The following is a 24,845-nucleotide window of genomic DNA, read 5'->3' as shown; positions in this document are numbered from 1 at the left end:
TCTTCACTCCAACCCCCAAAGTGTGTGGAAGATCCTAGGAGATGAGGGAAATCCCTTGAAGAGATGGCTACTAACCCCTCTACAGGAGCCCGGACAGAGGCCCACAGGTGATACAACCAATGACTCCTGATCAGCAGGACAACCATTGAATAAGCCATCGGGCTTCTGAAGATGCGATTCAGGTTCTTGGACGTTCGGTGGTGCCCTCCAGTACACTCCTGCAAGGATTTCGGTCATTGTGGTGGTCTACTGCGCTCTCCATAACATGGCGTTCCAGACGGTGCAGACCCTGAGGCCGATGAGGCCCTGGTAGGGGATAGCTCATCGGGGGAGGAGCAGGAGGTAAGAGAGGATGAGGAATTGGAGCGGAGGGAGATGACGCTGAACAGAGAGATGCCCCTGCTGCATGATGAGGTGGCCTCCTCCTGTCACCCTCCAGGAAGAGGACCACCCTCCTCTCCCTCATGGCCTTCAGCATTAGATCCAGGTTGTCATCAATGAAGCAAGGGTCTGTCCTACCTGGGTGCCAGGCCTCAGCTCCCCTGTGACATGTCGCTTTCCTCTGGTGAAGTGGAAGGTTTTAGAACAAACTGCAGATTTCTCCCTCAGGACAACCAGTAGTCTCAGTGATGACTGCCGTAGGGTATAGGCCTGCTACCCAACCCGAACCCGACAGACCCAACAACATGTGTCGGGTTCGGGTCGGATCGGGCCCATCCGGCCTTCGGGCTCGGGTCAGGTCGGGCCGAGTCCAGGTCGAGTCAGGCCGGACACGCAGGGTCAGTGCTGTGCCAGTAAGTATTAAAAATAAAAGAAACTTACCTGAGCTGGGAGTCTGGGACGCAACGGAGTCTGCGGAGTGAGCGAGTGACGTCACTATGATGTCATCGTGCATGCGCGGCAGCTTCGTGGAGGTTCCGAGTCGGGAGGTAAGTAAACGGATGGCCGGGTCGGGCTTGGGGCAAAAGTGGAGGGACTCGGGCCGGGTCAGGCTCGGGTCCACGGTGGTTCGGTCGGGTTCGGGTCAGGATCGTTTTCCCGACCTAAAGTAGGCCTCTACCGTAGGGTATCTAAACAAATCCCACACTTCATCTGACCGACCCCCACTGGCTCAAAGTGGTCAGGCAATCCGTCTCCATATCAATTAAGAGCCGAGTCCCATGAAAATCTGAACTTTAATCAGTTTCCCACCAGAGGCAGGTTTCTGACCCAAAAAGAGATCTAGTTCCTGTTTACCACCTCCGTGACAAAAATTCAGCCCCAAGAGTGAGCAGGTACACAGACTCAGTGTCACAATTAATACATTGTCATTATCAAAGTGCCTTGGCATGAGAGAGCATAATGCTTGGGCTTGACTCAAAGACCAGACAACATAGCGTGGAGATGGGGATTACAGTGAAATTGGAATGGGCACGGAGTATCCAGAGTATACTTCACTCCAAAAGCTATCATGAATGAGGATCTAGAGCAAGAATTGGAGCGGATCATTCAGGACAAGCCTGGAAGGAGGGGGTTGAGCAAAGCTGAAGCACTCAGGAAGAGGAAAGAGGGAGTCAAACGTCAGAAAGAGTGCATAACCCTGCAAGCTAATGTTACAGAAAAGGTAGCCCTCCCTGCATAAGCAGTGGAAAGATTATTGGTGCTCTGTGTTGATAAGCGGTGTAGTTTTGGCTGGTTAGGTTCCAGCAGCACTGGCACACACTTGAATGTCTCCAAAACATATTAACTGGTTATTCATCTCTTTTGACAGTTGTAGCATCTTGCTGTGTACAAACAGGCTTCTGCAGGTGTCTATAAAGCAATAGCCAACATCACTTCAAGAGTAATTTACTGGCTGTGACATGCACTGGTTGCCCTGAGGACATGAAAAACTACTTTCTTCTAAAAGCTCTTGTCAACTTGTGCCTACATCCTCTGGGCTTCACTAAGTGGGCTGTGCCTTTTCAGGGAGAGAATGTAGTCCATGTTAGACAAATGGAAACTCTTTGGATTTCTAACCCTTAGACACGCTAATAGATTTCATGTATGATATCCGACTAACCAAAAAAGGTCCTCAAGATGAATGGATAATACCCAAATGTGCTATATAAAATCAAATAGAAATAAGATCACAATGGCAAATCTGGAACAGACTGTCTTTTCACTAGGAAACTGGAAAATCCTTTCTCTCAATTAGGAGACATTCAGATGTTTTGCTTTTAAATCAGCATTGTCAATGGTGGAGTATATCATATAATGAACCTTCCCTATATTAGACATTTATAAGCTCTTTAATCAGGAACCCTTTGACCAGCAGCACAATTGAGAACTACACTATAGTCTCACAGTGATGTATTCCTTTGGAGGGTAAAATCGGGTTTGATGAACGCAAGTCATGTACCCAAACGTTTTCAACTGCAGTCATGGCACGAACCACTCCTGCAATTATTTGTTCATTTCGCCTTTCAAGTCCATTGATTCTGCTCATAATAATAACCACTGAAGTGCCAGCTGTGCATGTAATGCTGATTAGTGAATCCCAGTCAGCATTGCAAGTACAGTTGGCATGTCCCCCAAGTAAAATCCTTAATGAAGCAAGTTGAATATTGTACTTACGAAGCTATATCATTCAAGAAACTCATTATGAGAAACTCTTTATAACGAATATAAATTATATCCTCCAGCATTTTCATTATAAAAAGACTGCAGTGTGCTATTAAACTGGGCTTCTGTCATTAATCTGCAGATCTGCAAAATAATATTTATAGGTGATTCTACAACCACCTTACATAAGCACAGTATTTAGGTATCAGCAATGTTCCCACTAAGCAGTGCAGGTGCATGGCCGTGCAGCAGCCAGAAAAATACCGCACAGGACTTGTTCTGTGATAAATAAAATGTGTGAAACTCTGCGCAAAAAATGTGAAGGGACTGCACACTGAAAAATATGAACCACACACAATAACTAAATTTTAAAGGGAACATTGAGCATCAATACATTTTTCTTAGTTCAGTTTACATATTAAAAAAAACAACATTCTGGCTAATCTCAGAATTGTGAGATATTTGCTGTATCCTTTCCATTGAGTTTCCAATAGTTTTCATGTAGAAACATTGGCCGGAATTTTACATTGGTGGGGGTGGGGGAATGGGGATGGGGGGGGAAACGGCAAAATGGAGTGGGAGGCTCGGGGGGCCCTTCCCAACCCACTCCCACCTCCATTTTACGCGGGGCGGCAGCAGCGAAAACCGGCCCGCCTGTCCCAGGCCAATCAAGGCGTTTAAGTGGCCAGTGATCGGCCACTTCAGAGCCTCCACCCACCACCATGGGGAGATTTTATCCTTGGCCGGTCAGGCAGCCCAGGCCTGAGAAAAGTCGCCTCACAAAAGCAGGTGGCTTTCTGACAGCCTTGGGGGGGGCCCTCATGATCAGGCACCCTGTGCCCGACGGAGGGCCGCGCTCAATGCCCCAACCACCCCCAACATGCCTCCTGTCCCCCCAATCGACCACCCTTGCTTCGCTGGGGCCCAACCGATCACGCCTGGCGAGGCCCCAAAAACCTACCTTTTCCCGGGCCGTCCTTCCTCTTCTTCTCGAAGTTGAGTTGCAGTCCCAGCAGTGGCCACCGCTCCCCGTGGCGCTGCTGGGTCGAAGAGCTGCCAGCCTGCTGATTGGCCGGCAGCTCCATTAGGCGGGATTTCCTGCCTCAATGAAGGGCTACGGTGTTTGAGCCGGCGAGTGTGACTGACTGCATGGAGAGCTGGCATGGACTTGATGGGCCAAATGGCCTCCTTCTGTGCTGTATATGACTCTATGACTCAGACCAATTAAAGGCTTGGGGACCGTAAAATGCAGTCCAGATCCCCAGGCCAGGCGGAGGCGGGTTCGCCACCGACTTTTTAATCAGTGGATGGCTCCCGTCCGACGAATGTAAAATTCAGCCCTTTATTAATTAAACAGATCATCACTTCACCATTTCTAAATGTGTTCTCACTGCTTAGTTTTCCATTACGTATAAAGGGATTATCCAATACCTTATCAATGTGTGGATGCCAATACTCATCATGCATAGTCTTGGCGTCAGTACTGTTCATCCTTGAGAAAAAGGTGGGCTTTGTGAGGTGTAGGCGAGTTGAGTCAATCCCAAATGTTTCAGCTATGACTTGCTGAATTCGCCATCGCACATCACTGCAAAAAAGGTCACTTTATAATTAACGTAAAATCATCAAGCTTTTGAAGTTTTAAAATTAAATCCTACTTTCCACCAAAAAAAGAGTAATCTATATTAGGAAATAATCTGCAGTTTGGGGATTTATGTAATGATGCAAATATTCCAACTTTTTAAAAGAGTGCTCCAAGTGGCCAGTTATTAGATAGAAGGAGTGAGAGAATGGAAAAGGCACTGTCACTTTAATTCTTTCTATAAAGACATGCAAAGATGAGAAGGTTGAAGCAAATTCTTTTTACTAGGTGCACAATTCCAGCAGCTTTGTAAATTTTAATAGTATGAAATAAGTAATTTGGAAAAGTCTTTTTTTTTCAAAACTATCAGTTTTCAGCTGCAGAATTTTAGAATTCATAAAGTTTATCTTCCAAACCATCAATAACTCGAGATAGATATTTTTCAGTTAGGTAACTATCTTTAAAATTGTAGCATTCTTTTGCTTACTAATATGGTGGGCCCCATGTGAATACAATGCATAGTCTCTTTGCTGAAATAATTAATGAAATCAATCAGTTAAACATTCTTCAGCTTTTTCATTGCAAACTCGCAGATCACAAGGGTACAAAGTACTAAAAACAAGAAATGCTGCTTCTCTCTGCACAGATGCTGCCAGACCTGCTGAGTATTTCCAGCATTTCTTGCTTTTATTTCAGATTTCCAGCATCAGCAGCATATTGCCTTTATTTTAGGGTACAAAGCAAATTGGGACCAAATATTTCAAATGTCCACACACGGTACATAGTGTAGTGGAAATCTTCCCCAAAAGATTATGGATGCTGGCCAATAAATTTTTCATGACTGAGACAGATGAAGTATAATGTGGGAAAATGTGATTTTGTTCACTTTGACAGGAAGAATAAAAAAGCAGAGTATTGCTTAAATGGAGAATAAGTGCAGAATTCCGAGGTGCAGAGGGATCTAGGTGTTCTAGTGCATGAGTCAAAAAAAGTTAGTATGCAGGTACAGCAAGTCATAAAGGAGGCTACTGGAATTCTATCCTTTATTACGAGAGGAATTGAAAATAAAAGTAAGGATGTTATCCTTCAGTTATACAGGGCATTGGTGAGACTACATCTCGAATACCGTGTGCAGTTTTGGTCTCCTATTTAAGGAAGGATGTAAATGCATTGGAGGTGGTTCAGAGGGGGCTTACTAGATTGATACTTGGAATGAGTGGGTTGTCTTATGAGGAAAGGTTGGTCAGACTGGGCTTATTTTCACTGGAGTTTAGAAGAGTGAGGGGAGACTTGATTGAAGTTTATGAGATCCTGAACGGTCTTGACAAGGTGGATGTGGAAAGGATGTTTCCTCTTGTGGGTGAGTCCAGAATTAGGGGGCACTGTTTTAAAATTAGGGGTCGCCCTTTTAGGACAGAGATGAGGAGATTTTTTTCTGCCTCAGAAGGTGGTGGAGGCGGGGTCATTGAATATTTTAAGGCAGAAGTAGAAAGATCTTGTTAGGCAAGGGAAACAAAGGTTATCGGGGTAGATGGGAGTGTGGAATTCGAGACACAAACAGATCAGCCATGATCTTATTGAATGGCGAAGCAGGCTAGAGGGGCCGAATGGCCTACTTCTGTTCCCAATTCGTATGTTTGCATGAGACCAACAGAATTTTGTTAGGTAAGTGGTATGAATCAAAGGTGAGTAATTGGAGTTGAGGTACAAATCTGCCATAATTTAACTGAATGGTGGGACAGACTCAAGAGACAGAGTGGCCTACTCCTGTTTCTATGCTCTTATGAAATACAGGCATATGAAAAGTGGCTTTCTCGCCTCAAAGTTTATATCATACTGGTTTATGACAGGACAATTTAAATGTAAAAGATTTTGACAAGCTTCATCCAGTTTAGTGTTATGTCAATTATTGTAACCTAATTTTTGTATATATCACTAACAATAGGAAATTTTGTTGTGAAGTTATCAAAAATAAAAACTTGCAAACACGTAGATGTTTTATTTTTCGATTCATGTTGAAAATAGAAAGATAGTGTAAATTCTGCTGTAAGCAGTCAAAATCCGATGAACAGCAGAACCTATCTGGCATGATTTTACATGGATCAAATTCTGCTGGAACGTAACGAGGTGTTGAGCAACACATTTTTGCAGCTCTGTTTGATGCTAACCAGATTTGTAAAATGTTACAAAATATTGTGGCAAATTTCTGGCAATAAGTTTGATGTAAATTTTCCATTACAGGGTTGAATCCAAGAGAATAGCAACTTTCTCTGTCTCACATTCCTTTAATCAGTGATGGATCCAGCAACATTATTTCAGACTCGTATACACAAGCCAAAGATTTTACCGAACTCAAGAATAATTTATTTTCTTTCTATTTTAATAAGATTATCCTAAAGCCTTGCAAGTACAATGCCTCACAAATTACATACCAGAAATTGAGGGGCTAATAAGATTGAGGAATTTGAAGTTATTAATATCAGCAGAGAAAAGATATTAGAGAAACTTAAGGGACTACAAGCCGACAAATACCCAGGATCTTGTGGCCTATCCAAAAGAGTACTAGTTACGATTTTCCAAAATTTCCAAAATGGTCCCAGTGGATTAAAAGTTAGCAAATGTAACATTGCTATTCAAGAAAGTAGGGAGAGAGATAAAAAGGGAACTACAGGCCAGTTCACCTGACAGCAGTGGTCAGGAAAATGCTGGAATCTATTTTTAAGGACGTCTTAACTTAGAAAATCATAGTATGACCAGAGAGAATCAACATGGTTTTACGAAAGGGAAATTGTGATTGACAAGTTTATTTGAGTTTTTTGAGGATGTAAGGGGAGCCAGTAGACGTAATGTACTTGGATTTCCAAAAGGATTTCAAAGGGTTAATATGCAAGATAAGGGCTCATGGAGTTGGGGGTAATATATCAGCATGGACAGAGGATTGGTCAACAGACAGGGAGCAGAGAGTCGGGATAAATGAGGCATTTTCAAGTTGGCAAGGTGTAACTAGTGGAGTGCCACAAGGATCAATGCTGGGGTCTCAGCAATTTACAATCTTCATTAATGACTTACACGAAGAGACTGAGAGCAATGTATCCAAGTTTACTGACGATAAAAAGCTAGGTAGGAATGTAAGCTGTGAGGAGGACACAAGGGGCTGGATTTTTAGTCCCCATGAGGGGCAGGAACGGAGGCGGGTAGGCACGGAATTATGTGCCATGGGCCTGCATGCCCATTTCCCAGCACCATACCACCCCTGGGCAATTTACCCAGAAGCAGGATGGGAGAAGGTGGGGGGGAGGGGGCAGGGCTACCCACCCACAAGTGGCTGGTAGCCAATTCACTTAGTTAATGGCCACTTAAGGCCAAATGCCAGAGGCCCACTGAGATTTTCTCCCCAGGTCCTCGCAGGTGGCGGAGAACAGGTCAGCTGCCTAGAGGCGGCCTCCTGGTGGCAGACCGGGGGGCCAGCACTCCACGCAGGCCTAGAGGCCCTCCCTGCTTGCCTGGGTTAAGCTACGGCCGCAGGCCGCCCTGTGGAGGGGCGACACACCACAATGGTGGCCAGGCTGCTGCATCTATTTTTTACTTAAATTTTGAAATGTATAATGTGGGGAAGTGTGAGGTTATTAACTTTGGTAGTGGGAATAGAAAAGCAGAATATTTTTCAAAAGGCGTAAAACTTTTGAATGTTGATGTCAGAGAGACTTGGATATACTCGTACAAGGAACACAGAAAGTTAGCATGCAGATACACAAGCAATTAGGAAGACAAATGGCATATTGGCCTTTATTGCAAGGGGATTGGAGTACAAGAATAAGGAAGTCTTTCTACAATTGTATAAGGCTTTGGTGAGACCACATCTGGAGTGCTGTGTGCAGTTTTGGTTTGCATACCTAAAGAAGGATATACTTGCCTTGGAGGCGGTATAATGAAGGCTCATTAGATTGGTTCCTCGGATGACAGGGTTGTCCTATGCTGAGAGGCTAAGTAAATTGGGCCTATACTCTCTGGAGTTTAGAAGAATGAGAGGTGATCTCATTGATTTTAGATTTAGATTTAGAGATACAGCACTGAAACAGGCCCTTCAGCCCACCAAGTCTGTGCCGACCATTAACCACCCATTTATACTAATCCTACACTAATCCCATATTCCTACCACATCCTCACCTGTCCCTATATTCCCCTACCACCTACCTATACTAGGGGCAATTTATAATGGCCAATTTACCTATCAACCTGCAAGTCTTTTGGCTGTGGGAGGAAACCGGAGCACCCGGAGGAAACCCACGCAGACACAGGGAGAACTTGAAAACTCCACACAGGCAGTACCCAGAATTGAAACATACAAGATTCTGAAGGGGCTTGACAGGGTAGACACTAAGAGGTTGTTTCCCCTGCTGGGGGAATCTAAAACACAGGGGCACAGTCTCAGGATAAGAGATCGATCATTTAGGACTGAGATAAGGAGAAATTTCTTCACTCAGTGCATTGTGAATCTTTTGAGTTTAGAATTGCAGCTGCTCTATCATTGAATATATTTAAGGCTGAGATAGACAGATTTTTGGTCTCTCAGGGAATCAGGGATGTGGGGAGCGGGCGGGAAAGTGGAGTTGAAGCCGAAGATCAGCCATGATTGGACTGAATAACGAAGCAGGCTTGAAGGGCTGCAAGGTCTACTCCTGATCCTATTTCTTATGTTCTCCCTTTGCTGATTTGATCAATTCCTTAATTCTACCAATGCATGGGACAACAATGCTAATTTTGTTACATCAATAGTGCCAGAGTATTGGAGTTCAGTAATGTATCTTTTAAACACAAATTTTCCTTACCTACTTTTAATTGCTATTTTCCTCACCATTCTATCCCCCCATCTCAGTTCATAAACACTTTAACAATGGGAAGATTATTTCTAGAATAAATTTTGCCTGCAGTGCAAAGCACTCAAACAAATGGAGCTGCCCAGCTTGAAAAAAAGCACGAGCCAATAGACTCTACTGGTATTTCTTAACAGTTGAGGCCTTTAATGGCACAGTCCAAAAATCTGGCAGGCCGTGCTCAGCTCTTGAATAATAAGTTTCGTACGATTGTTTTGAAAGAACACAAATCAATCTTGGCCTGGCATTTTCATTAATTTGTAGCAGTTTTCTATCTCTTTCATGATCACACATATTTGTGAATCACAAACAACTGGTCTTCTGGCATTTGGAAGCTATGTAATGGTGATGGGTCTATATACATAATTCTAGATGCATCTTTTAATGAGATATTCAATTGTACAACTGATGTATGTTGGAAGAAACCCTAAGGGAACCACTGAGGGAAAAGCAACAGTCAGCAATGTCGGGAACCTCATCAGCTGTGCAAACCTAGTGCTCCAAAATTTTAATATTAAATAATGTTTAAAGTCCTGAATTTTACCATTCGAGTAGTTACATTTGTTTACATTTCTATCTGGCTCAAACCAGAAAAAAATTGATCTTCATTTTGTTGGTTAGCACAGAGTTTAACTGAACTTTTCACAGACTTAAATGTTAATGTTACATCAATATTAGTTCCTCTTTACTGCTTTTACTAAATGTCTGTTTATGAATTAGCATCTGAAGATTAACTAACCTCTTTTTCTCCTGTCATTAAAAGATAAGAATTTTCATACATATTTATTATTTTGAACTGATCTGACAAGTCAATGTTGAGTAGAATTTTTAAAAATAATTATTTAGATAAAAGGTCAATTCAGCAGAACACAAAAGTTGAAAAGAGTGGGAGAAAAGTAGAGACATCAAGTAGTGATTAGGTGGTGTCAGACTTGTGTTCTCTAATCTTACTGTGGGAAGTAAAGAATTCCAGTTTTCAGTTTTTAGCAGTGAATACGTTGGAGTAGGAGCCTGTGCAATAGTATTGATTTCAACACCATAATGATGCAGAAAGGAGCAACTATTTGACGGATGTTGCATTTGGAGCTTGGAGGAACACGAAAGCAAAATGTAGAGTAACACTGACCACAGAGTAGCATCAATAAAACACAGCCCAAAATAAATGTTATGATGAAAAGAGATGAGGGCTAGAATAGAGAGAAGATTGCTAACCAACCACCTCAGTGTGTCTCATGCCATCTGACAGCATTGATGCATCAACATCTAAAGCCATTCAATTTTTCTGGTTCTAAGATTTGGAAGAAGGGAAAAATCAATAAGGTTGAGAATGAATGGATCAGGAATGGCTCTAACAGCTATTGAAAATCTAAAGTTAGTGCCACCACAGATATTGCCTATATCTTCTGCTGCAGATGCAATAGGCTCATAACCTTGCTTAGGCCCTTGCGAGACATAATGATAAAAACCAACAGACTCACAAATATAAGCAAAGTGACCAACATGCGCAGTCACAAAGAGCTCAAGAGATTACTGGGAGGAGGAAAAGAGAGAGGGAGAGAGAGACAGACAGACGTTTATTAATGGGCATCCATATACATAGTTATTTTGACTACTTACATAAGTTATCAGAATACTTTAGTAACATTATCTTACCTGTAGAGTGTGAAGTCTTCTTCATCAAATATATCATTTATTTGCTCCCCAAAGTACCTGTAAATATAATTTTAAGTTAACAGTAGGCAATGTACTTGGTTTAATCTGCATTTGATGCTGTCCCAATCCATCTGCTCTTTTCCGTTAGAAGTGAGCATGTGCATCTTGGATGCCACTTTGGTAGTTTAACAGGCCTCATAGTAACCAATATTCACCACTCCCCCAAGTCATTGATCAAAGCTGCTGCTAATCACCCTATTGAACTGCATATAGAACTCACTTTCTTAAAGCAAACCAAAGCTTCATTTGGGAGTGAAGCCTGTTTGTGGCTTATTAATTTTGCTTGAGTGTGATTTGATTTTAGGGCTGCCTATGGACATGTCAATATGTTCCTTTAACATAAAAATAGACAAGATCACTTTGGGCAGCATTTTATTCTGGCAACGGTTGGGTCCTGGCAGCAGGCCGGAAGGCAGGGGGAGACCCCGCCTTGGCCCTCTGTCAAACCCCTGAAGACATTCCCACCATGGGGGACACCATCCCTTTAAAGGGTAAGCTCCCACCTCCAGCTGCAGACCAATCGGAAGGCCGGTTGTTTTGTAGTACCGGCAGTGCCACTGGGAGCAGTACAAAGATGTCTGGAGACCTCAAGAAATGTGGTTGGCATTGTGCAGAAGATGGGCTCCTGGCGCGAAGCCAAAAAGTGAGGGGGAACCCCGCCTCTGCATTTTTTCTGACCCCTGGGGCGATCGCCAGTCTTTTGGGGTCAAAGTTTAAGGAGGCGGGATCCTATCCCTTTAAACAATTAATAGGGACGGAGATCCCGCCTAATCACAGGCTGGCAGCTCAGCAGTATTGGCAGTACCACTGGGAGCAGTGGCCACTGCCGGTACTGCAGAGGCCTCGGACTCAGGCCCAACGCTGGAACTCCGGACAAGAGGTAGGTGAGGGCAGCGGGCGTTCAATCCAGGAGGAGGGGGTCCCAGGGGTTCAGTTGTTCCCAGTGGGGGGTCATCCATAGGCCACAAATTGCCCATGAAGGAGGGAGCCCCCCGCCCCCCATCTCAAGCCCACAGGGAGGTCACCTCGTTTTCCAAGGCGTCCTCCCCGCCACTGGTAAGATCCAACAGTAGCGGGAAGAGGCCTTTATTTGGCCTCGAGGCAAGAAGGCTGTTGTCGGCCTATCCCGCCCTCGGGAGAATCGCAACCGGGATTCCTGACGTCGGGTTCCGTGGCGGGTGATTCTGCCCCGATTCTCCGGCACCCCCTGATACAAAACCCACTGTCGGGATCAGCACAAAATATGGCCTGGTGAGTGGGGTTGGGGTCGTGGCAACAGGGTGGGGATGTTATCTCTGGGGGGCAGCAATCGCCACCAGGGGGGCCCTCCGGGGATCCTGCATCGCCCCAAAAGGAGGGGCCCCACCCCCAACCCAACGAGCATCTCCCTGTGGCAATGGGCCCCTCCGCCTTCAGCAAAATTGAAGTGGAGGCAGGAATAGGCCTTTAAGTGGCACCCATGCCATTTTGTTTTCCCCCATTGCCTCCATGCCCACCTCCAAGGGCATAACAAAATTCTGCTCTTTATCTATAATCTGTATTCCTAAGGTCGAGAGGGAAAATAAAAAGCTGGGATTTCCAGTCCTGATCACTATCCAATGAGACCTGCTGCAAATGCATGTGGGTAGATGTTTGGTGACAACTTGATTTGGATGAGCTTCAAATAGCTTGCTAACGCTCACTATTGAGGGGCACACGTGAAGAATTGGAATAAATGTAAAGCACAGATCTTACCTGTAGATATTAACAAACTGTTTCCCCATTGACAGTGCTCCAGAGTGCAAATCAAGAATGGAGGCCTGGAAATAGAGAGATATTACAACAGGAGAAGGATTACAACAGGCAGTACAATACCTGCCCCCTCCCATTAAACTTTGAATCATTTACTGACACAGGATATTTACTGAAAAATATTTTCTAGTCTATGAAGATCTGATTGATACTTTTTTCACACATAACCTGAATATTTTAAATAATGTGAAATATTTAACACAAATATACAAATAGATCATTCCTAATTTCCAAACATGGATAAAATAAGAAATTATCAGTCCTTTAATTCTTCTAGATGATTACAGAACTGGAGTTTATGCTACTTCTTGTGTCTGTTGTGGCTCAGTTGGTAAAACTCTCACCTCTGAGTCACAAGATTCTGGGTCCTGAGCACAACAATCAAGATTGACACTCCAGTGCAGTACGAGGACGTGCTGCACTGTCGGAGGTGCTGTCTTTTGGATGAGATGTTAAACCAAGGCTCCATCTGCCCTTTCAGGTGGCTATCCAAGATCCCATGACACTAATTTGAAGAAGAGCAGGGGAGTTATCCCCAGTGTCCTGGCCAATAGCTTATCCCTCAACATTACAAAAACATATCATCTGATCAACCCCATTATCACATTGTTGTTTGTGGGAGCTTGCTGTGCGCAAATTGGCTGTTGTGTTTCCTAAATTTCAACAGTGACTATACTTCAAAAGCTTTTCATCAGCTGTAAAGCACTTTGAGATGTCCGCTGATTGTGAAAAGCATTATATAAATGCAAATCTTTCTTTAAATAAAATTAAGGCTTCATGTCAGAATTAAGTGTTTTAATTAATATACAAAAAAAACTGCAGATACTGGAAATCTGAAATGTGGACAAAACATGCTGTAAGTACTCAGCAGGTCAGGAGGGAACACAGAAAATAGTCTTTCTGGTTGGTGAAGGATTCCCACCGGTTTGCTCCACAGACACTGCCCAACCTGCTGAGTGTTTTCAGCATTTCCTGCTTTTATTTCTAGTTTATCTAAAGTTTCTCAAGTTATCTTCCACTGGTAAAAGTTAGAAATAGCCATCAGACCACTATAAGGAACTGAGAGACCAGCTTGTATCCAGAAGTCACTCAAGGTAGATCAGAATGTGTGTAACTCCACAGGACAAAGGTTTCAAAGTGGCCATCTATGCTTCAAATGCAAAATAATGCCTTCGTCTCCTTTATCATTCTTAACTCCATGTACGAATGGAGCGAAAAGGCTCCAGTGTTAGCAAGTTCAGTTGCAAATCAAACAAAAAGACTATCGGGTACTGACAGAAAAGTTCCAGAATTCTGCAGCAGAACCTTCTGGAACTTTGCTGTTAAGTTTGAAGACTAGAGGTTAGATAAACAAAGAAATCCACCAGTAAAACAGGACACTTGGGATGCCATATAAAACATGCTTCTCTCCTAGATCCTGATAATACATCACAAATCTCTTCCACTTTAAATCTAATTTTACCATTATGGACTTCATCAGTTGAAATAAAACTTCTGATCTTTTCTGCTGTTAAAAGCAAAATGCACATTACTTTTCTTTTACCCTTGTTACGACCAAGTGAGAAAGGGGTCTAGGGGTTCCCTCTCAGCTTTTGCCTGGTTTGACTATAACAGGGTTTAATTTTTAAAACACTGTTTTTAGTTCCCCCTCAGCGAATCCTTGTTCACTGCTCTCTGAATGTAAGGCAAAGAAATCAAGCAGACAGGTTTTCTTAGATTTAAACAAGCAAGGTGTATGTTTATTAACCTTAAAACACTAATTCGGTTAAAACCACTGTGAATACGCGATAAGACCACGCTAGCGTGCATACGCGATAAACACACACGCAGATAGAGACAGAAAAGGAGAAAGAATAAAGGGGAAAAGTTTGAAGCAATAGCTGGGGTTCATTTACTGTCTTTTGAGTTCGATGTAGAGTCTTTAAACTGTTCTGTAAACACAATTCAAAAATCCTGGGCCAGCAGGTTAGTCATGTGACTAATTGGTTTTTTTTTAACAAACTTTCCTGCATTTTTGTGGATTCCTGTCACCTTAGCAGACATCCACAGTGGGGGGAAATGGAATGCTGGCTTGTTATCCATTCAATGTCTGGTGATCAAAATCCATTTGGGTTAATTGGATCAGGGAGCAGTACCATTGTTTCTCCAGATGGCTGTCTCTTAGCATGCAGATGTTTCCAGCCAGCGCTGTGATTTCTTTAAACAAATGATCTTTTTAGTCCAGCAACAGTATAAAATTAATTTTCCTATGATGAAATTAATATGCCTCATTCTTAGCAGTTGGGGTCTTCATGGCACCTCCACATACAGAGGAAGGAAATGCAATTTCTGGAAGAGCATTTCATTAAAAGAGAATAGAGAGAAGAGTAAGTACAGGAAAACGCACATGCATCTCTCTTTCATTCATTCAGAAATCCTAACAGTTGTTACAGCCTGTCTTTTCTTGGTAGCAGTGCTGCTTTAAACTGCCCTTTTTGGCATCCCAATAACATGTGATTTTTGGGGAAGTTTTTCAGTATGCACATTTCCATGACCGCCTAAGGTGTCTTTGTTCCTGTTGAGGTCTGCAGGGGGAGGGGTAGATTTAATTAGCCCTAAATTGGAATTCTGTTCAGGAGAGTCAGTAGTGGGTGGATCCATTCTGAACTCTCTTTCAGTGCTTTGATGAGTCATGCAAGGGCTTTTCACCTTTGGGGTTGGTTGGTTCCCTTTTCTCCTGACTGTGGGGGATAATTCTTTGCTAATCTTCCCTTTGTCCTCTGGGGCACACCTGCTTGCAGGTATTTGTCCATATTCTACTGCACTCCCCTGCGGCACTTCAGTTAGGTGAGGCATCACCCTCACAGTTTATCTTCCCTCTTGAAGACTTTCTTTGTCTCTGCGGATTTCTGTAAATGCTGTTAGCAACTCTGGTAGGGTGCTTCTGGTGTCTGCATTTACATAGGAAAATGTTTTTCAAACATTTCAGGGTTGGCTGACTGGACAGTAGGGGTTTCCATTTGGGATTCCTCTCGGACATCCTTTAACCTGCCCTCTTTGTCCCTTTTTCCCCTTTCCTCTCTAACCTTTTGCCAGTCTTGTGCCTGCCTGTCCTTATTGTTCTCAGCAGGGGTCCCTTACAGTTCACCAGCCCTCTGCTGGAGGGTCCTCCAAACACCGATACAGGGCTTGGGGGTGCAGATTTCACTGTAGGGTGGGGTTTCCCCTCAACCTGGCACAAGTGGCAACTCCTACAGTACTCCATTACATCTTTGTGGAGTTTTGGCCAGTCAAACTGCTGTCTAATGCGGGCTTTGGTTTTTCGTAGACCGACATGTATAGCCACTGTAATCTCATGGGCCAGTCTTAATATTTCTCTCCAGTACCTCTGCGGCACCACTAACTGGTGAACCACTGTCCACTCCTTGCTCGCAGCTCTGCGAGGAGAACTCCACTTCCTCATCAGTACCTCATTCTTTAAATAATAGCAATCAGTGACTCCCTCTGCTTCAATTTCAGACTGGGGAGCCTGTGCTAATTCTCTCAATACTGGGTCAGCTTGCTGAGCCTTGGCAAGGGAAGATTCATTTAATTCATTTCCTGGGTCTTCTAACTTTCCGAAGAAAGTCTCAAACAGACAGACCTTATGGTCATCACCCTGCAGTGCCAATTTAACCTTCTCTGGGGGGAGCTGGTTTGATCATGGCCCAATTCACTACATAAGCAGGGGAACTGCAGGCGACCGTCTCCTGCCACTGCCCTGTCTCTCTGACTTCCTGCAGTCTCTCTTTCACTACTGGGGAAGCTACCACCTTCACCCCCACCAGATCATTACCTAGCAGCAGGTCAACCCCGTCCACAGGCAAACTAGGGACAATCCCTAAGGGCCCAGTGCACGCTTTCAAACTTGTTTCAATGTAGGAGTCTTCTCTTTTGAGATTTAAGTGGCTTCAGTGGATCTGGATATTTGTGAGAAAGAGAGAGCCAGGAAGAGACCTTCCTTCTCTTTTGTCTTCGAATTGCAGTCTCTGTCTTCAAACTGTTCTGTGAACACAATTCAAAAACCCTGGGCCAGCTGGTTAGTCATGTGATGAGTTTTTAGGAACTCTCCTGAGCTTTTGTGGATTCCTATCACCTTAGCAGACACCCACAGTCAGGGGAAATGGAATGCTGGCTTGTTATCCATTCACTGTCTGGTGATCAAAATCCATTTGGGTTAATTGGATCAGGGAGCAGTTCCATTGTCTCTCCAGGCAACTGTCTCTTAGCATGCCAATGTTTCCAACCACTGCTGTGATTTCTTTAAACAAGTCATCTTTTTCATCCAGCAACAGTTTAAAATTAATTTTCCTATGATGAAATTAATATGCCTCATTCTTCGCAGGTGCGGTCTTCATGACATCCTAAATATTACTTTTAGTCATAAATAAAAAGAGAAAATGCCAGAAATATTTAGCAGGTCAGGCAGCATCTGTGGAGCGAGAAGCAGAGTTAACTTTTCAGGTCTGTGACCTTTCATCAGAACTGGTGATGAACCATTCATCTCGTGGCTATTTGTGGCCCACTGTTGGTGTAGAATTTGCTCCTGCATTGCTACACTTGCCATTGATTTTTTTGTCAGATGACATTTCTGTGAAACTCCTTGAGACATTTGTCTACATTAATAGTGCCATACAAATGTGGTTGTTGCGGCTGTTGAATGGCCCAGAGTATGAAGGTCGACTGACGCAAGTGGCATGAGTCAATACCTACGGGGAGGAGGAAAGAAAACCAATCGTCTGCTCATTGTAGAACCTGTCTGATTTTCATCCTTCTCTTTCAGGTGTTGATCCGCCTTCTGTGTAACTTCCAGCCTTTATTTCATATTTGCTGCTTTACTTCTGGAGATTTCAACTTATTCAGCAGGGTAGCAGTTAAGCAATGAATTGAGTGCAATTATTTTGAAAGGTCGACTATGAAAAATAATTAAAAGGCGGCCTCCTGGTGAGTTTCAAGTTGCACAGTAAAACTGGTTGCTCATTGGAGTAAGCAGTCTTGTTTACTTTGCTTGAGATGCTGAGACATTGGGTTGAACATTATGAGCATGTTGCAAATCGTGGCGGCACACTCTGATCTTGGCAGTCTGTTCACACGGATTTCATGCAGGGGCTCATTTAAATGGAGGGGGCAGAGCGGCCGCTCCTGATCCCGATGACGTAGAGGGGGCAGCCGCTCCATTTCCGGCAATGGCGACCAGCGCCACCTCGCAGGCGCCGGTGCCATTTGTAAGCAGCTTCAAGCCCTTAGAGAAGATTTGAATTTGTAAAGTTATATTACTATGCATTTTAATAAAAAAATAAATAAAAGCTGGAAGCTCTTAGCTCTTTCCCAGCCAACACCCCCGCCCCCCCGGCCCAATGTTTTTTTTTGGGGCCTATATGACGAAAATAAACATTATTCCCAACCCAAACTATCCCCCCCCCCAAACTGATAACATTTGCCCTTCAATCCCTTCCCACCATCCCCACGGCCAATAAAAAGTGTTTTTCCCATTGCCCCCACCCTGATAATTTCACTTCTCACCCCTCCCCATCAGCGTCACGCCTCGGAACTCCGAAGGCACAGGTGTTCCGACCGGTGGCCGTAATATCGGCGTGGGACAGCCACCGGGGAAAGTTAAGTTAATCTGCATCTTTTTAGCTTTTAATTTTAATACTGAAATGAAGGCCTCACTGCCGCTGGTAAAATGTGGCGGGGCCTTCTCGGCATCGGGGATCGTGGTAGTCCTCTCCCGGAAGAATTTTCAGGGCCCCCCCGCCACGACCCCTGATGCCGGTGGCCTCATTAAATTCAGCCCATTTTGTGGGATGTGATGCTTGACATTTTACCAGAGGCATGTCGCAACAGTATGTCAACATTTTTCAAACTTTGTCAGCTGCAAACTGTGTCCATAAGGGGTTTCTCAGGACAATAAAGAAAACTGGTCGCTATTTCTCTTTCAGAATGACTGATCTCTGGTAGCTTTTGGGAGGTGAGATCTGAGATCTTCATTTATCAAAATAGTTAATGGTAAGCTTGCAGCAAATTAATCTTACCGATATTTACAATGGCAGTAGATGCATCAATTATTACTTTCCTGTCATGTTAAAAAATGACCTTTGCAGAAATTATTTCTCTTGAATACCTTATAATGAATATTATGAAGCTAAACAGCAGATCTGTTCACTTAAGTCATTTTCGTAATTTAGAGTATTGTCTGAATCCAGCAACATTTCCAATGTGTCAAAATGTTCAATGCTAATTATTTGTTTTCAACTGCTGAATAACAAGTTTTAGTTAACCAATAATCAAACAACAAAACAATTAAATCAAATATTATTTCACCAAATACACCAGAATATTTTACAAAGCACAGTTTAACAAATGGATGAAATTGGGTTTACAGAGGTCTTGTATAATGACCATAGTCATTTACTTGAGAGACAAGTGCCTATAGTTCACAAATTAGAAAGTTTGAGGCACATTTATCAAACAAAATGGCAACTATTTCCAGAACATTTCACTGTAAAAGCTCTACAACATGTAGTTTGAAAATCCTTCATGCATTGCTCCAAAGGTAAGAAAGATACTAAGCTTTAAAGAAAGGCCAAAAAAAGCCAGAAAACTCCTACAACAAAACCACTGAATCCAAAGTCCAAATTCATCACCACCACCAAAACACACAAAAAAGCGGTGGTCTCCTTGTAAAATTAATGTTGTATTGGTCCCAGAGTAACTCAGGAAGCCAACACAAAATATTGTAATAAGGCCAGATCATTCCACGTAGTGATGCTATCATCTATACAAACCTACCTGTAAAGGCACGACTTTACAGGTCAACAGATGGTTTGCTGGGCAGATGTGTAAAGGGTGGCCTTGGTTTCACTTGGTAACAATTCAGAAACATACAGCCAAATTGCTCAAGCAAAACACAGCATGTATGTGCCTGGGCATGCACAATGATTCTCCACGTTTCAGAAGAAACCTTATTGTATGTGGTGCTGTGATACAACAGGTAAAATTTAGGTGATAAGATGTCACACACACACCTGTGGAACAGCTATCAGAAAGGCAATAAAAGGCAGTAAGACAGCATTCACTAAGCTGATGTCTTCCTTGAGACACAATCAAACATTTATTATAAGCCACAGGAGCAGCCCTTACAAGGAACAGGAATGACAACAGTGGTTAACTCATTTTAACAAGGCTGCATTTGCTGACAATGCAAACACTAGGTGGCGCAGTACTGACACATGCGCAAATGCAGCCTCATCGACTGAAATATCACTGTCTGTGACCCCTCAGGCAGCTGCCAGTAATAAAAATGATACTGCTCAATTTGACACAAAAAATTAATTGAACCCAAACCCCCTCACCCCTCAATGGCCATGATCGCTGCCTCCATATCCCCCCTCAACAGTGCTCCGCTTCCACCCGCGATCACAGCTTCTCTTCCCCCTCCCTCCCACAATTGCTGCCTCAATCGCCGCATTCAGTTTCCCGCTCCCTCTTGCAATCGCCGCTTCTCTTCCCTGCACCCACCCCCGCCCACCCACTCGCTGATCCATCCAGCCACTCCCGTCTGCTCGCCATTCCCTCCTGCCACTCGCTCCCAACCTCGCCGCCCAAAGAGGCGGTGGGTAGCGGGCAGCAAGCGGTGTTTTTGGAGGTGGGGAAGAGATGGTGAGACAGGAAGCGAGCAGTCGGGAGAATCAGGGTGGACTGAATGAGAACACCAATAACTGAATCTGTGAAGACATCTTGGCACTGGACCACCATCTCCAGAAGAAATACTATGGAATGAATTTTATCAGCCCTCTAGGGACAGGCTTCAAGGCGGGGTCCATAAAATAGCGAGGGAAGGCAGGGGATCAAGTGCCCATCACCTTCCTGAAGCAATTCGATTTTGTCAGGGAGAGGGAAAGCCAAAGACAGTCTTCCCATCCAGAAGCCAATTGGAGCCCTTTCGTGGCCAATTATTGGTACTTAAGGGCCTCTTCCTACCGCCACTAGCAGGTTGGTGGGAGCCCCACCATGTAGGGATGCCTCCCTGTGGACTGAGGGAGAAGGCCCCCCTTCGTGGGCAATCTGTGGCCCAGGGAGGGAACCAGCAGCAAAGGCTTCCCCTCCCCTGCTCTCAATGACCACCACCCCCCAATTCCTCTTCCCCCATTGGGGCCAGCCGAACTGGCCCCAGCAAGGCCACCCCACTTACCTATCCTTAAGGATGGGGACCCTGACAGCAGGCAGTTAATTGGCTGCACACCGTTGAATTCAGCCGGGGTGGGGTCCAAAACAGGGCTAAGGAGGGGTCGCCCTCTCGCCTTCCAGCCCATCGCCAGTACCCCCGCTGTCAAGGTAAAATCCAGCCCTAAGGATTAGGAAAGGAAATGGAAAGAGGAGGATATGTACAATAATTTCTAAGTTAGCATGATTGCAGGTGTTAGAAAACAAAAAGGGTTGAACTGAGGAATATGAAACAAGCATATTTGCTCATAATGAAATGTTTAATTATACTATTAATCTTTAACAATTTCAATGGCATATCATCAAATCACATTAAGGAAGACTGTATGCTGTAAGCACATAACAAAACTCAATTTAGTGAAAATAACCCATAAAATGTAATAAAAAAGGAATGACAAAGAAAACTTGAAGTGATTTGACTTTTTCGTTGGAAAATAAGGGAGGACAAAGGGTTAATTGATGAATTGCAAAATATGTTACATCAGTGAAAGAAAGAAGTATTTTCTGTTTTCCAGGCACCATCAGGAAAACAGGACAGATTGAGTTATAAAGTCAGACTATAAATTGTACAGAGTCGTGAATGACTGCAATTTTATTTGTTCACTGGTCATGTCTGGGGCAGCACTGAAAATTTTCTGTTCTCTTAAAGAAAATTAAGATCAAAAAGCTGGATAATGCAGAAAAATGTCCACAGTGCAACAGCTTTTTATCTCTGACAGCCAGACCCATGCTACTTGAGTGGAGTTTTATGAGCAAGATCTTCAAGGATCTGAGCTTGACAACAATCTCCAAGATTGCAACAGTGGCCCTTTTATTTGTTATACTAAAATTTACTAGCATTTGTAAATAACCCCTACTCCCATCACTGAAAAGCACCCAAGACAAATAATTAAATATTTATATCCAAGATATAAAAATTAAACGTTACAGAACAATTACAGATTGGGCTGGATTTTGTGTAGGAGGTGGGGCTCCTGGCGCCAGACCGAAATCTGCATTTTTTCAGCCCACCAGAGCGATCCTCTAGTCTTTTGCTGACAAAGTTTAAGGAGGCAGGATCCCCATCCCTTTAAAGACTTAATAGAGACAGGGATCCCGCCCTCAAGAACTGCCAGCCAATCACAGGGCCAGCAGCTCAGCAGTATCACCAGGCCCGGTGGCCACTGTCGGCACTGCAGAAGCCTCGGACCCAGGCCCTATGCTGGAACCTCAGAAAAGAGGTAGCTAAGTCTGGAAGGCCCTGGTGAGGGGGGGGGGGTGGGGGGTTGTTTGGTCTCGGGAGGGAGGTCCTGGGTGGTGAGGGCCCTCCATGGGGCACAAATTGCCCACAAAGGAAGGACCAACCCCCGCCCCCCCCCCCCCCCCACCAAGCCCGCAGGGAGGGCACCTGTTAAGATCCCAGCGGTGGCAGGAAGAGGCCCTTATTTGGCCTCGGGGCGGGAAGGTCATCGTCGTCTTATCTCCCCCGCGAGAATTGGAACCAAGATTCCTGGTGTTGGGTTCTGTGGCGGACAATTCTGTCCCGATTCTCCGCTCTCCCTCAACCTCCTGCCATGAAACCCACCATCGGGATGAGAACAAGATCCTGCCCATTAATTCAATCCTGTGATGCATTCACATCTTTTAACATCTGAATTATATCTGAACTGCCTGTACAGATTTATTGAAATATCCCATCAAATAAGTGAAATCTCTGATTACTTGTGACATTCTTATACCAGAATCCAAGACAAACATTTTTCGCAGAAAATAACTTGTTTCAAGCTCAAGGCACAGGTTGTTCTGTTGTAAAGATGATTTATCCAGGACTACATTAGGAAAGAATAAAAATGGTGTTCATGCTTTGGAACTCAATCAGATATTTAAAATTGCTGCACGTTTGCAATGAGTTAAAATTCTCTGGCACAAAGTTTTAAAAAGTCACTGAAGTCACACAGATTATGACTTTCATTTCATGTTGATTTCTCATTGTCAATCTTGAGGGCCGACAAGAAAATACAAAGTGGAGAGGAGGAATTAGATTTATCCACTTTACAGTTAAGATGGAGTGAGCTGTAGTTTTGCTCACACTGCGTTGAGTCTTTGGCCTCAATTTCTATAGGGGTGGAGGGTGCGGGGAGCCCAGGAGCAGGTCAGCAGGTGGTGCACAGTATAAAACCACTACCAGATAAACATATCTCTATGATTTCTATTGATTACTGATGTGATTTTATGCTGCTGCTGAAATTACACCATATCATTAGGAAGCAAGTGTCTGACTACAGGTAGTAAATTATTTCAGCAGAGGACCATCACTCCGTCTTGCTCATCTCTCCAATTGGTCCCTATCTTTTCCTTGAAGGCATCGCAATCTAATGTATAAAATTTAATATGCACTGATCATTTCAAATGACGGATTTAGTCCATTTTCTTTTTTGAAAGTTTTTAAGTCTCTTGTTTAACCAGCTTCTCTGATAGATTGTTCCAGGCAGTTAGTCTGAATTGTCAATTTGTCTTAATATTAGTTATCTTGAATTTATATCACAGCAGAGATTTGTATCTGTTTTCAGTTTATCAAGCCTTTCAATACCTTAAAAACTTATAGATGCTACAGGTAAAGACTGGCATCATAGCAAAAAAAATCAAACTTAAGTGTCTGATTAAACAAACTCAATGGCTCGTTCACCAAGTGTACTGTTAGTGCATACCATTTCATAACGTTTCAATGCAGGAGGCACTCTGATTGGAGAGCTGTGTGCTGGTGTAGTGCGTGGGGACTTAAGAAACCATTTACTTCACTGCCAGACAAGCTGCTAAAATCTACAACAGGAGCAGCTATTTTGGCACTAGTGATGTAATGTATGTGATTCTCAAAATCCACACCCAGGCTATTTACCAAAACATCATTAATATAGGATTCTTGAACAGAGATCCCCATTTTCAATCCTGCTGTAGGTCTTTCAGATATGTCAGTGCACATGCTTCATTTGGTCTTCTCCTTAGAAAAGAGGAAGGGGTGCAATCATTGATCACAGCTCAGTCCTTTAATCTCTTGCATTACTCTTGTGGCCCTCAGCTGAACCCTTTTCAATGATATAGTTGGGGGACTTTGAACTTGCCAGTGCATTGGGAGTGGAGGGGCGGAGGAGGAAGGTCCAGTAGCACATGGGAAACCCAGAAGTCAGGGTGTCCCTGCATGATGTGGAGTTTTAATTCCACAGTGTGTGACTTGAGGCCCTGACAGGTTCCCCGCCTAGAGGTCAGCCTGATTGACAGGCTTGCCTTTCTGTCAGGCAGGGAGCGCTCCAGAGGAAGTTGCAGGACCAGGTAGGTCCAATCCTCGAGGACAAAGCTGAGGTCTGATCCCAAGTGTGGAAGGTGGGGGGGTGTTCTCCTGGCCAATAAGTGCTGTGAAGGCACTTGCCTTCTCCCTGAAGTTGCCGGGTTTCCTGAGGGCCCAACTGGCCACAGTTAATTCTGCAAAGCAGGTTAAATCCGAGGCGCCCAGCCTCATTAACATATTTAACATGCCAACCGGCCTCCTGGGAGTGGGCTGCCCCATGTCAGAAAAACCCAGAACCTACGCTTAGTATTTTTGCCAATTTAACCTCCTGCACCCTTTCTCACCTGCTGGCCCATGTTAAAATTCCCCCCAATATCTATTTTGAATTAGAGGAGGCAAAAGTGGACACAATGCTCCAGATGTGCTCTCATAGGAAGACAGCCACAGGATTCCAAACTTAAAAAATGAAAATGGCACCCAGCCCACGGTAACATCTGCATCATCATGGTCAGCGCTAGTAAATATATTTATTTGAACAAGATTGCCAGAGATATCAGTAACACTGACAAAATAAAAACTGCACTGAATGGACTTCCTACATGTTCTTGTCTAATTTCCCTTCTCACTCTTCCTTGCACCAGAGATAAATTGGTAACAGTTCGAGTAGAAATTCCTGTGCCCAACTCATCATCAATTGTGCATTGGTACATAATAGCTGTAATGTAGTCTCATCTACAATATTTTCAGCACCTTCACAGGACAAAATAAAATTAAGATGCAATTGCTTTATGTTGCATAA

At 43.8% G+C, this 24,845-nt stretch overlaps 1 protein-coding gene across 1 annotated transcript in view; it reads right to left on the bottom strand.

Annotated features, from left to right (window-relative positions):
* Nucleotides 1–24,845, bottom strand: part of ogfod3 (2-oxoglutarate and iron dependent oxygenase domain containing 3) — a 168,368-nt gene that overhangs the window by 46,848 nt on the left and 96,675 nt on the right. The window contains exons 5-7 of the mRNA XM_068058085.1: nt 12,484–12,548; nt 10,690–10,746; nt 4,015–4,168 (exon numbers count right to left, since the gene is read on the bottom strand). Coding sequence (XP_067914186.1) covers nt 4,015–4,168; nt 10,690–10,746; nt 12,484–12,548 — 276 coding nt within the window. The remainder of the gene's footprint in view (nt 1–4,014; nt 4,169–10,689; nt 10,747–12,483; nt 12,549–24,845) is intronic.

The sequence above is a fragment of the Heterodontus francisci genome, chromosome 26, assembly GCF_036365525.1.
Source record: "Heterodontus francisci isolate sHetFra1 chromosome 26, sHetFra1.hap1, whole genome shotgun sequence".
Taxonomy (NCBI): Eukaryota; Metazoa; Chordata; class Chondrichthyes; order Heterodontiformes; family Heterodontidae; genus Heterodontus; species Heterodontus francisci.
The sequence above is the reverse complement of the archived record's forward strand: the minus strand, read 5'-3'. Positions and strand labels throughout refer to the sequence as shown.